Source organism: Stegostoma tigrinum, chromosome 11 (assembly GCF_030684315.1).
Source record: "Stegostoma tigrinum isolate sSteTig4 chromosome 11, sSteTig4.hap1, whole genome shotgun sequence".
Taxonomy (NCBI): Eukaryota; Metazoa; Chordata; class Chondrichthyes; order Orectolobiformes; family Stegostomatidae; genus Stegostoma; species Stegostoma tigrinum.
In genome coordinates this window covers 58,274,998-58,287,269 of record NC_081364.1, presented here as the reverse complement: position 1 = coordinate 58,287,269, position 12,272 = coordinate 58,274,998, and the positions used below count along the sequence as shown (strand labels likewise).

The window sequence follows — 12,272 nt, the reverse complement described above, 5'->3', positions numbered from 1 at the left end:
CCCCCCCCGTGTGTGTGTGTGTGTGTGTGTGTGTGTCTCTCTCTCTCTCTCTCTCTCTCTTCCCCCCGCCCCCCCCCCCCCTCTCCCTCTGTGTGTGTGTGTGTGTCTGACTGATCAGTTTGTGGACTGTGAATCCCAATCTTTGTTGCTAGATAACCTTAGACCCTTCATCAGAGGGTCTAATCCCGAAATCTCAGCTTTTGTGCTCCTAAGATGCTGCTCGGTCTGCTGTGTTCATCCAGCTTCACACTTTGTTATCTCGGATTCTCCAGAGTCTGCAGTTCCCATTATTTCTAATCTTGGTTGCTGTCCAGGTTCCTTTTGGGTACCGGAATTTCCCTCCAACCCCAATGTAGAATACAGACACTGCCCTCTCCCTGATGAATTAATGGGGCTGACTTGAGGATTTTTTTGCAATTAGAGTGGCTGCCCAGTACAGGCAGTTCTGACCTCATTTCACATATCAGAGCAGAGCAATGCCCAGATCCTTTCGGGGCCAGCGGGATGGAGGGAATTTAAGAATGGTGGTTTGAAATGCATGTCAATAATGATCCTCTTGACCCCAACCTAGGTTTTTGAAGGCATTTTCAATTCAGTAATTAACTGTTCTAGAATCACAGTGCAGCAGGAAAGGTTCCACCAAACATGTCTGTATCTTCCACAGGCCACTCAGTTTCTGCTGAACACTGGTGCACTGCATTTGCAGGCCTCTATTAGTAGCAATTGTATTAAATAGTTGAGAAGCTGAGCTATGCTTTGAAAGTAATGACTGCAAGTTGCAAAATCAATCACATTCCTCACTGCAGCTCGGATTCAAAAGTCCCTTCAGAATCCTTCACGCCATAAAGGTTTCAGAGACCTGCAGCCAGAAAGCATTTGGCATCAAAGAAGGAAGAAAGGATGACAATATTAGGAACAGATTTGTTTGTGAATGCCTTCCCCATGGTTATTGGATAAAATAGCTCGTCATCCATCAAGGCTTTCATGCCTAAGAGCGCAAGGTGTTGCCAGATTGAACCGAAACATCATGCATTCAGAAAGAGAGCTTTGTGTTAGGTCAGTGGTTCAGGCACATGATTCTTGTGTGATTCCATTTGCTCATGGACAAGTTACTGTAAAGCTGCGCACCAGAGATCCCTGACCTTTCTCTTCAAAACTGTGTAAAAGCAATTTTACAAAATGAGAGGTTAGCTCTTCATCTTTTTTTTCCCCCAACTTTTACCAAGTCAGTATGTTAAAGGCACTTTACAACATTTTTTTCAGCTTTTAATCACTGATACCTTTTTTGTTCTTGTGGCAGTCTTTAACCACTAAACCCGCCATTGGATCCTAACTTTGTTTCTGTAGCTGTGGCAATATCACCTTCTGTTTGCCCCACATCATCACAACTCTTGGGAGTGAGATCAGTCCTGAACTATTGCAGTTTGAACATCTTCCACTTCGTCAAAAGGCCATCAAAACTGAAATAGTAAACAGATGCCCTGCATCCGCAGTACTTTGCTGTTGGAATGCAAACTCATGTTTCTCTCCACAACTGCTGCCTGGCTGCGTTGGGTTGCTAACTCTCCAGGACTGAAGAAGAGAAATCTGTTCTGTTTGCAACCAGAAAGGAACATCACGAGTGTTTTAAACATTTGTTTTCCCATGAACTTGTCTCTATTCATTATCAAAACCTTGAAGATGGAAAAAGTGCTGTTAGAACAGTGATCAGGAACCATTCATTCACTTGACAGACTCTTTATTTCCAATCAACATGAGAAGCAGCAGAGTGAAGATGGATGCCTCTGTTGACCAATGGCAGTCACCTGATGAAATTCCTGGAAAATGTCCAACTGGAGTAGGCAACAACTGCCCGGATGAGCTTCAGTCATCACTATCTCTTAATATGAGTGGGTTAAGGAGCTGCTGCACAGCCAGACTAGTAACAGAAAAGCCAAAGCTTCACAAAAGATAACACAGTGCTAACTCTTGATGCCATACCGCCAGCCAAATGAAGAAGTTGATTGTTCATAATGGGACTCAATTATAAAGCCATGACAGGAAATGTTGCAAATGGAATGTGACAAGACTTCAGCCAATCCCTTAAACTGTAGCTACACCCAACAGTTCCTTCACTCACGCTGGAGAAAGTAAGCCGTAACTGCAGGAAGCTTTGATGTGTGATCCAAGACAAAAGAGTGGTTTCTCGGAGATTTGGAGGCTATGCATCTCTTGAAGATGGTGCTTCTCCAAACAATTAGTCCTTTGATTCATTTGCGTGTAAAATTCAAGAGCTATTTACATAACTTAGTCCAAAATATTTGTTGCCTGCAATCTGGAACTTGTTTTATATCGAGGTTAAAGTGTATTTTCCTCAGTAGTATCAGATGTTTTTTGGATTCAGTGGAAGGTTTAACTATTTTTCTGAGAAAAAATTGTCCAAAGCCAATCTTATTCAGTTCAAAATGCCTATGATGAGGAGTTAACTGATAAAATTAGAATTGTACTCAGCACTTCCATATGTTATCACAGACTGGCTGACAGTGCACCGATACCAGGACCATGCTACACTGCAAGTAGGTTATTCTGGTCAGTCATATTTCTGAGCTCACAGTGAGTGTTGCATGAGTTTCAATAGGCTACTCACTCTGTTATTTCCCCAAAAAATGACCTCCAGTCAGTTGCCCTTCACAGATGCAGCTTCTCATTCCTTCCATAACTCCAGGTACTCCTTCAGAAACCCGTCAAATTTTTACTGACATTTGTCACCTCCCTCATTGAAGTGCTTTCCCTTCAAAGTGCGAGCTGACTGTTCAAGCCTTAGTTGGTTTCTGTCCTGATAACCCTGCAACAACGACTGGGTTGGCTGAGCAATATTGAAGGAGTGTGTGTGAGACCCTGCACCTTGGGAAGTTACCAGTATATGAAGCTAAATACCCTGCCTGACTTTGCATCTTCTCATCAGAGAATGTTTTCTGCTACTTAAGAGGAGTTAGTGAGAGTTAGTTATTAGTTAGTGAGAGAGGAGCTTGTTGCCACCATTAGGGTTAGCACTTATGAGTCAGTCACATTACTGTGCATCTGGACTCATGTAGACCAGACCAAATAACTTTTCAAAAGGGCATTAATGAATCAGAAGGGTTTTTTACAATGGTACATGGTTGCCATTATTGATGCCAACTTTTTATTTCAGCCTCAGCTTTGCTGAAATTGAGATCCCCAGCTGCCCTGGTGACATTTGAACTTGTCTCTGGGTCATTAACCCAGGCCCCTGGGTTATTCACCTGGTGACAGAACAACAATGCTGCCATATCTCGGTAAATCGGGTAAGTTTACCATTAGCTGCACTGATACTAATCAAGACTTCTGCTACTGGCTCTTAATGCATTGGTCTTGAGCAGCTGACTGGAAGCAAGTTGGTAACTTGCCAGAAATCTTGTAAACCAGTGCCCAGAAAAGATGTGGTACACATACGAGATGTGCAATTCCAGACCTGAGGTCTCGACACATTATAAAAGAGGCTGTTGGTATCTTGCTCTGTGTGCCTCAGGTCTCTGCATTATGCTGACACAATAATACTGTTGTGCCAACAACAGAAAGAAGCAATTTATAACTTTTAATATCAAATAATATAAGCAGGATATAGAAGCACAGCCAAAAAGGCAGGAACAGTGATTTTTTTTGAGAATATCGTGACAATTGAGCAATATGCTGTTCATCCATCTAGAAAAGTGAAGGCAAAGAGACCTGATAAACAGTTTTTCACGGAGGGATGGGTGTGGGCTAACCATTTCCCCTGTGGGTGAGTCCAGTTGAAGCAGACAGAAATGTAAATTAGCCAATAACAACAGCTTGATCAAAAGACTAAGAAGGAATTATTTTGTGCAGAATGTCACAAACAGGGAACTTAACTGTCTTTTGGGAGTGGTCGAAGCAGACAGCATTGTGATATATGGAGAGACTTGATATGTGCATGAGAGGGAAGGAAGGAAAGGGGTATGTGGGCTGCTGCTCCAACTGGTCTGTTTCTGGTCTGTATGGGCTATTAGTTACGTGAAGGTTTACTCACTGATTCCTCACTGATTCCTCACTAATACCTCACTAACAATGCAAAATATAACAAGCCACATTACATGATATGCTTCCTTCAGGTGACCAGAAGTTTAGACAAAGAGGTTTTGGTAAGTACTGTGGAAGATTTTCAGTACATCTCTTGGTTTTAACAAACTAAAGAAAATATTGTCTACATTGAGAGTCATCCGGCTGTGCACAATGTAGTTTGTTACAGATAATATGTCTTGTCAGAAATAATAAATTCAAGGCCATGGATCTCAAATGGAAGAAACAGCACCTGAACTTGCTCCATTATCCTGACTTAATGAAGTTGCTTTGTTAACAAAAACGTTACTTAAGTGAATTGTGGATGCCAATTTTTTTTAAACAAGAAGTTGTTCATCATGCCCATGACCAGTGCTCAGTGAACGTAGAGCATTGTGCTATATCCCATGACACACGCACAGTTACAAATTGTGGAATAGGCAAATTATAATCTGTCATGAGGTTGATCCACTTCTGAACTGTTAAAGCTGGACAAATTGATTGAACCAAATTAAATCATTTTCTGAAGAAGGGTCTAGGCCTGAAACATCAGCCTTCCTGCTCCTCTGACGCTGCTTGGCCTGCTGTGTTCATCCAGCTCTACACCTTGTTATCTCAAATGGATTGAAAGCTGTGATTCCTAATCACTACTTTCAAACTGCTGTTCTACTTTAGTCTGCACTGTGCTGCTGCAATGTTAATTTGCCTTTGAAATCATGTCCACATAATTGGAACAATTCCAAGTAAGCTGTTGTTAATTTTTCCTTCCCTGTTTTAGTATGCAGCTTGTTTGCGTATCATCATTCATAGGGGTGAAGGGCTTTATGGTAAAGGTTTGAAATCTGCTGTTCTCTCAGAACCCCTTCAAGTGAAACGGGAAGTCAAACAGATACCCAGTAGGATTGAGAGATAATGGGAACTGCAGATGCTGGAGATTCCAAGATAATAAAATGTGAGGCTGGATGAACACAGCAGGCCAAGCAGCATCTCAGGAGCACAAAAGCTGACGTTTCGGGCCTAGACCCTTCATCAGAGAGGGGGATGGGGGGAGGGAACTGGAATAAATAGGGAGAGAGGGGGAGGCGGACCGAAGATGGAGAGTAAAGAAGATAGGTGGAGAGGGTGTAGGTGGGGAGGTAGGGAGGGGATAGGTCAGTCCAGGGAAGACGGACATTCCACTCCCGCACATCCCAGATGTCCAAGTTCTTTCAGGACCGCAAGTTTCCCCCCACGGTGATTGAGAACGCCCTTGACCGCGTCTCCCGCATTTCCCGCGACACATCCCTCACACCCTGCCCCCGCCACAACCGCCCCAAGAGGATCCCCCTCGTTCTCACACACCACCCTACCAACCTCCGGATACAACGCATTATCCTCCGACACTTCCGCCATTTACAATCCGACCCCACCACCCAAGACATTTTTCCATCCCCTCCCCTGTCTGCTTTCCGGAGAGACCACTCTCTCCGTGACTCTCTTGTTCGCTCCACACTGCCCTCCAACCCCACCACACCCGGCACCTTCCCCTGCAACCGCAGGAAATGCTACACTTGTCCCCACACCTCCTCCCTCACCCCCATCCCAGGCCCCAAGATGACATTCCACATTAAGCAGAGGTTCACCTGCACATCTGCCAATGTGGTATACTGCATCCACTGTACCCGGTGCGGCTTCCTCTACATTGGGGAAACCAAGCGGAGGCTTGGGGACCGCTTTGCAGAACACCTGCGCTCAGTTCGCAACAAACAACTGCACCTCCCAGTCGCAAACCATTTCCACTCCCCCTCCCATTCTCTTGATGACATGTCCATCATGGGCCTCCTGCACTGCCACAATGATGCCACCCGAAGGTTGCAGGAACAGCAACTCATATTCCGCCTGGGAACCCTGCAGCCATATGGTATCAATGTGGACTTCACCAGTTTCAAAATCTCCCCTTCCCCTACTGCATCCCTAAACCAGCCCAGTGCATCCCCTCCCCCCACTGCACCACACAACCAGCCCAGCTCTTCCCCCCCCCCCCACCCACTGCATCCCAAAACCAGTCCAACCTGTCTCTGCCTCCCTAACCGGTTCTTCCTCTCACCCATCCCTTCCTCCCACCCCAAGCCGCACCCCCAGCTACCTACTAACCTCATCCCACCTCCTTGACCTGTCAGTTTTCTCTGGACTGACCTATCCCCTCCCTACCTCCCCACCTACACCCTCTCCACCTATCTTCTTTACTCTCCATCTTCGGTCCGCCTCCCCCTCTCTCCCTATTTATTCCAGTTCCCTCCCCCCATCCCCCTCTCTGATGAAGGGTCTAGGCCCGAAACGTCAGCTTTTGTGCTCCTGAGATGCTGCTTGGCCTGCTGTGTTCATCCAGCCTCACATTTTATTACCCAGTAGGATTGACATGGTTTTCTTTCAGAGATTGAAGGACAGACCTGAGCTAATTTTTACATTTATTAACAGAGTTACACTTTATAAACGCACAACTCTGAACACCACACAGTTCTGGCCAGAGACTAATTATAGAGAGGTCAAGTGAATGCCCAGTTAATGCTCACCACCTACATACACTTAAACACAATTAGTATGCCGTTTAACATCACATACTTGGACTCCATTTCTTTTCATTTAAGGATGTGTTCTCTCTTCTTCCCTTCCAACTGGTGCTTTTCATCTCGTCTTCCGAAAGACAACGTTGAGTGCAACTACATGGGATGCAATGTACACTCTGGTTCTGTGTCTAAGTAGCCGTTCTGTATTTGTAAACCATTTGTGTTGTTACCCTTGAATAATAAGACAACTCATTTGGATTCAGCCCTCACCTGGCTCCCAAAAATGGAAAGTCGTAAGATAGATATTGAGAATGAGTCCCAGTTGAGTTTACTCCATCCTTTTGGGTACTATTCAAACTACTGGGATCAGCTAATTTGACACACGCCTAAATTTTGGTCTGACATGACTATTCTAGGCTTTGTCAATCCCCCTCACTTCATTGTGATTCTAAAATCTACTATCCCAATTTCTGCCGTGGGCACTCTGGGAGTGGGGGGAGAAAGCACCAAATTTATCTTCCAACACTCTGAAACACAAGGAGATCTTGCAAGTCATTCTTGGGCATTACAACCCCACAATGTCTTTCCTCTCAACTAAGATGGCAATTTTTTTTTGTTCATTGACTGTTCTTCAGACGAAGTGGGAGAATTCATTTGAGATCAAAGGAACTGCCGATGCTGGAGAATCTGAGATAACATGGAGTGAAGCTGTTTGAACACAACAGGCCAAGCAGCATCAGAGGAGCAGGAAAGCTTGATGTTTCAGGTTGGGACCCTTCTTCAGAAGAAGGGTCCCAATCCGAAACGTCAAGCTTTCCTGGTCCTCTGACGCTCCATGGGAGAATTCAATACTCGATGGAGTGACATATCTCGCTGCATAGATTAAGCTCCAGAATGACATGTGGGTTCAGATCTGAGTCTGCAGCTTTTGCCTGGATGTTCCTTTTAACGATGACTTAACACAGCCCTGTGAGAGGAGTAATGCTATTTGTGTGGAAATGTCATTGCTCAACTATGTTGCATCAATTTGCATAGCCATTCAGATTGACTGAAACCTGGGCTGCTTTGTTTGGCTATTTTGGTTACTTAAAGGGAGATTTTTCTACCCTCAGAGCAAACTGTTAAAGGGTAGATAAAAACCACAATCGTCTCTTGAACAGGCTGTATTTAATTTTATATGAAATGCCTAGGGGAAAAGCCTATTGACAGCTTTGCTAACATGTGGGACACTTGCTTTAAAGCTGATGTAGTAGAACACTTAAAGTCAAAGCAAAATACTGCAGATGCTGGAAATCTGAAACAAACGCAGAATGGTGGAGAAACTCAGCAGGCCTGACAACATCTGTGGGCAGCGAAGCTGTTTTGAGTTTGTTATGACTTCTTCAGAAGTATCTTTAGAGCACAGTCATCACTGACTTCATCAATTGATATCAAGTGGCTGATCTTTGTGTGTTTTTTTTATATATGTGTTTCCTAACAGGTAGGAAATAAAGTAATATTCCTGACTAGTTTTGTGGGAAACCGAGGAACGTTCACTCGAGGTTACATGGCAATGGTCCTGGATGTGGAATTTCTCTACCACTTAGCGTACACACTAATATCTGTGATGGGACTTTTAGCCCATGAATTCTTCTATAGTCTCCTGGTAAGTAAGTAATGAAAATTGCTTCAATTTTACTTTAAAGACTTCAAGATATTTTGAGCTTTAAATTTGGCCAAGGTGGAAGGAGGTTTTTTTTTTTTAAAAGCATGAGCTGTCTGCTCATTGGAAACGAAGATCAGGATGATTTGGTTTTATCACTAAAATCTGATCATAGAATCAGCCGAAGTTCTACTTCACTGCTATTTGCCTTGCCAGTCACTTGCTCCTTTCCTGCTCCACGTAATTACGCTGAGGGCCTACAGGCTGTTGGGGAGCCGAAGACACAAAAAACAGACTTTAACTACGTGTCCAGTCATTTTGCACGTAACAGACCTCACGCTAGAACTAATCAAACGTAAATGTAAGCGCACATTTAATGTGTCTAATTGTAATGTATGTAAAAAGTGGCCATGCTTTGACAAGTAAGATTCGCCCAGAAAATCTGAGGAGAAGCATTCATTGCTAGATTTCCGCTCTGCTCAAGGTGAAGTGTAGGTTAAAGAAACCCCTACCCCACCTGCCTTTTGCAATACGGGCTACCATAAGTTGTTTATTAAAGGTCCAGTGTGCATACTAGCCAATGGGTGACTGGCCATTAGGAGTAGGGTGGATAGATTTGGCAGGTATAACACCGTGTAGAGCAGGAGGAATGCAGCAGGCCAGACAGCTGTTTTCTTAACAAGAGTCCCAACCCGAAATGTCAGCATTCCTGCTCCTCTGATGCTCCCTGGCCTGCTGTGTTCCTCCAACTCCACGCTGTGTTATCTCTCACTCCAGCAGCTGCAGCGCTTACTATCGCAGAATGAACAGGTAGGTGGATTTTGAGGGATTTAGTGTGGAGTGGTGGAGAAGTAGGGTCTGTTTGGCTGTTGAGGACTTAGTCAAGAAGTGGTGGAGTTGAGAGGTTGTTGAGGAGGGAAGTGTGGTTTGGTGGGGTAGTTAGAGGAATTCTGTTTTAAGTGATTAGAATTGAGCTCTGCAAGGGGTTTAGATACTTTGTTTTCTGCCTGCCCTTCCCTAGTCCAATAGCTATTTGGGTAAAACAAACCAGAATGCGTCAAAAGCTCTGACTCAAATTCCAAATTGGAGACTTTTGTTGAACGTCTCCACGAACCAAGGAATTGCTAGTCAGAAGCTTCAGAGATCAGCAAGTTAGAATTTCCTAATGTATATCTTGGATCATAACGCCCAACAATTCAAAGGCTGAATGATTTGTACGAATATGCTGCCTGATACAATTCCAAAGCTTTAGGCAATGTGCTGAAATGCTGTTACCAGTGACCGTTTGGCCTCGTACGACAGGTTAGACCTCCTTAACTTTAGTCCTTAAACTTCACAATAACTAATCATTCTATTTATTTTTATTTTAGCTTTTTGATCTGGTTTACCGAGAAGAGACGTTGCTGAATGTCATCAAGAGTGTCACTCGCAATGGACGCTCCATCATTCTGACAGCTGTGCTCGCTCTTATCTTAGTCTACCTGTTTTCCATAGTTGGCTTTTTGTTTTTCAAGGATGACTTCATCCTGGCAGTGGACAAGGTGTCAAACAAAACCTACTGGGCAGGTAAAAGCAACATATGAAGCAGGACTATATTTTGTGCTCTTTAATGTGTTATTCAGTATTTAAGGCATGCATTTCAATGAGAAATTTTGGGGCACTGGATAGTTACACACATTTCCACAGTCAACTTTCCTAATTGCATGTTGTCTATTTTGTGTTGTTTATAGCAATCAGTTGTCTCCTTACAATACATGGATAATAATTACATTAGCAGACCAGACAAAGAGGGCGCTGCCTGTATAGGTGGAGTGAGTCTGATTATCTTCATAGAAAGTACTTGAAATATATGTTATCCAAAGGTTTTCCTTCTTGTTTTTTAAAAGAGCTTTTTCTCTGCACCCAATGATACCTACGGTAAAAATACTTCATAATAATTTGGCCACATCACGCAGGTCTGGTGTGAAGGTAGCCTGGAGTTGAAGGGATGTGACTGAACACTGTGTCAAACTCAACCTGTACTTTTTAACGCATTTTTGCACTTGGATGTTGATAGAGAGGCTTGTCATTAGCAAAGCATCGTGATTATAGTTTCACCAAATGAGCATGCTGAATTCACGGAGCATTTCTCATCAATTAGAACTCGGGGTTTTTTAAAATAATCTAATTCCTTACCTGGTCTGGCCTACATGTGACTCCAGACCCATAGCAATGTTGTTGACTTTAAAATGCCCTCTGGGCAATTAGGGACGGGCAATAAATGCTACCTGGCCAGCAACGCCCTCATCCCGTGAATGACTAAAGGAATAAAGGTAAAGATCCCAGTTTGGCAGGATTCAAATAGGCAGAACAAGGTTTTTACATATTAAAATTAACCAGATTGCTTATTAACAAGACAACTAATATTTCCCACAACTAGGAAGGATTAATAATCAACCAAAGCAATCCTCTACCATACACACAATGGATTACTTACCTGTCATGTGTTTCAAATATTATCATTGACTGAAGGAATGGAGATCTCACGTTGAGCTGTGCTACACTGTAACGATTAAATTTTAGGATAAAAATGGAAATACTGCAAGAGCAAGAGCAACTTCAAGGTAGTAGTTGTGGGGAAGAAAATAGCCAAAAGAACTGTGGATGTTGGCAGATCAGAAACTGCTGGGAAAAGGCAGTAGGCCTGGCAGCATCTGTGGACAGAAAGCAGATTTAATGTTTAGGGTGCAGCAAGGGATTTTCCAAGGGCGAGGAGTAAATGTTAGGTGGAGATAGAGCCCAAAGAGACAGAGAAACGGTTGGACGGACAGAGGTCTTGGTCAAGGTCAGCCTGGGAATATGAAAAGCTGCTAAGGCAACTATAAGTAGCTGATCATGGGTTGTCCGTGATAGTGGCTCGTGTGGTTGTTGGTGGAGATTGGGCTGAGGACTTGGGAGAACCTGCCCCAAGCCCTAAAATTGTTGAATTTGATATTGAGCTCAAAAGGTTGCGGTGTTCCCAAGTGGAAAGTGAGGTGTTGCTCTTCCAGCTTGTGCTGACCTTCACTGGAACACCACAGCAATCTCAACTGGCCAGGGAACACATTGTGTTACTTGGAAGGAGTGTTTGGGGCCTTGGATACTCAGGAGCGAGGAAGTAAGCAGACCGGTGTTACACCTTCTGCAGTTGCAGGGGAAGGTACCATGGGGCAGTGGAGGGGAGTGGGATGTAGGGAATGGAGGAGGAGTGGGCCTGTGTCTCCCAGTGGGGATGGTCTCTGCAGCATGGTGACAGGGGAAGAGGGGGGTGGGGGTAAGGGAAATATGTGTCTGGTGGTGGCATCTGGTTAGAGATGGCAAATAATGGATGTGGTTGCTGGTGGGCTGTTCGGTAAGGGCCAGGGGACCCCTATCACTGTTAGGGGAGCAAAGGGGTTGGTGGGGAGGGCCGGTGGGTCAGAGCCGGCCAAGGGCCCTGTCAACTACAGTGCTGGGAAATCCTCGGCTGAGGAAGAACGTCACCGTTTCAGAGGCCCCCTTCGCGAAGTTGACATCATTGGAGCAGATACGATGGAAACAGAGGAACTGGGAGAATGGAATAGAATCTCCACAGGAAGTGGGGTATGAAAGATGAATGGTCGAGGTAACTGTGGGAGCCGGTTGGTTTATCATAGGTATTGGTGACCAGTCATTCCCCAGAAAATTCCCATTGGCTTTTCTTTTTCTCAGGCTCGGTGGTGCCACACTTAGTCAAATGATAGCTTGATGTCAAGATCAGCCACCATCATCTCCCCTCTGTTCAGCTCTTCGTGAACCGAGGCTGTAATCAGGTCAGGGATTAAATGGCCCTATTTGAATCCAAACGAGCATTAGTGAGCAGCTTATTGCTATGTGCCAGTTGATATCACTATCGATGATCCCTTTTAATTGCTTTGACCTATCTTAATAGGCGAGGATGATATTTGGCCGCATTGGATTTGGCTGCTTTTGCTATTGTGTGCACGGGAAGAACCTGGTCAGTCTTACGT

At 44.3% G+C, this 12,272-nt stretch overlaps 1 protein-coding gene across 1 annotated transcript in view; it reads left to right on the top strand.

Annotated features, from left to right (window-relative positions):
• The window catches only part of itpr1b (inositol 1,4,5-trisphosphate receptor, type 1b), a 178,920-nt gene that overhangs the window by 69,013 nt on the left and 97,635 nt on the right, over positions 1 to 12,272 (top strand). The window contains exons 12-13 of the mRNA XM_059649970.1: positions 8,104 to 8,268; positions 9,636 to 9,831. Coding sequence (XP_059505953.1) covers positions 8,104 to 8,268; positions 9,636 to 9,831 — 361 coding nt within the window. The remainder of the gene's footprint in view (positions 1 to 8,103; positions 8,269 to 9,635; positions 9,832 to 12,272) is intronic.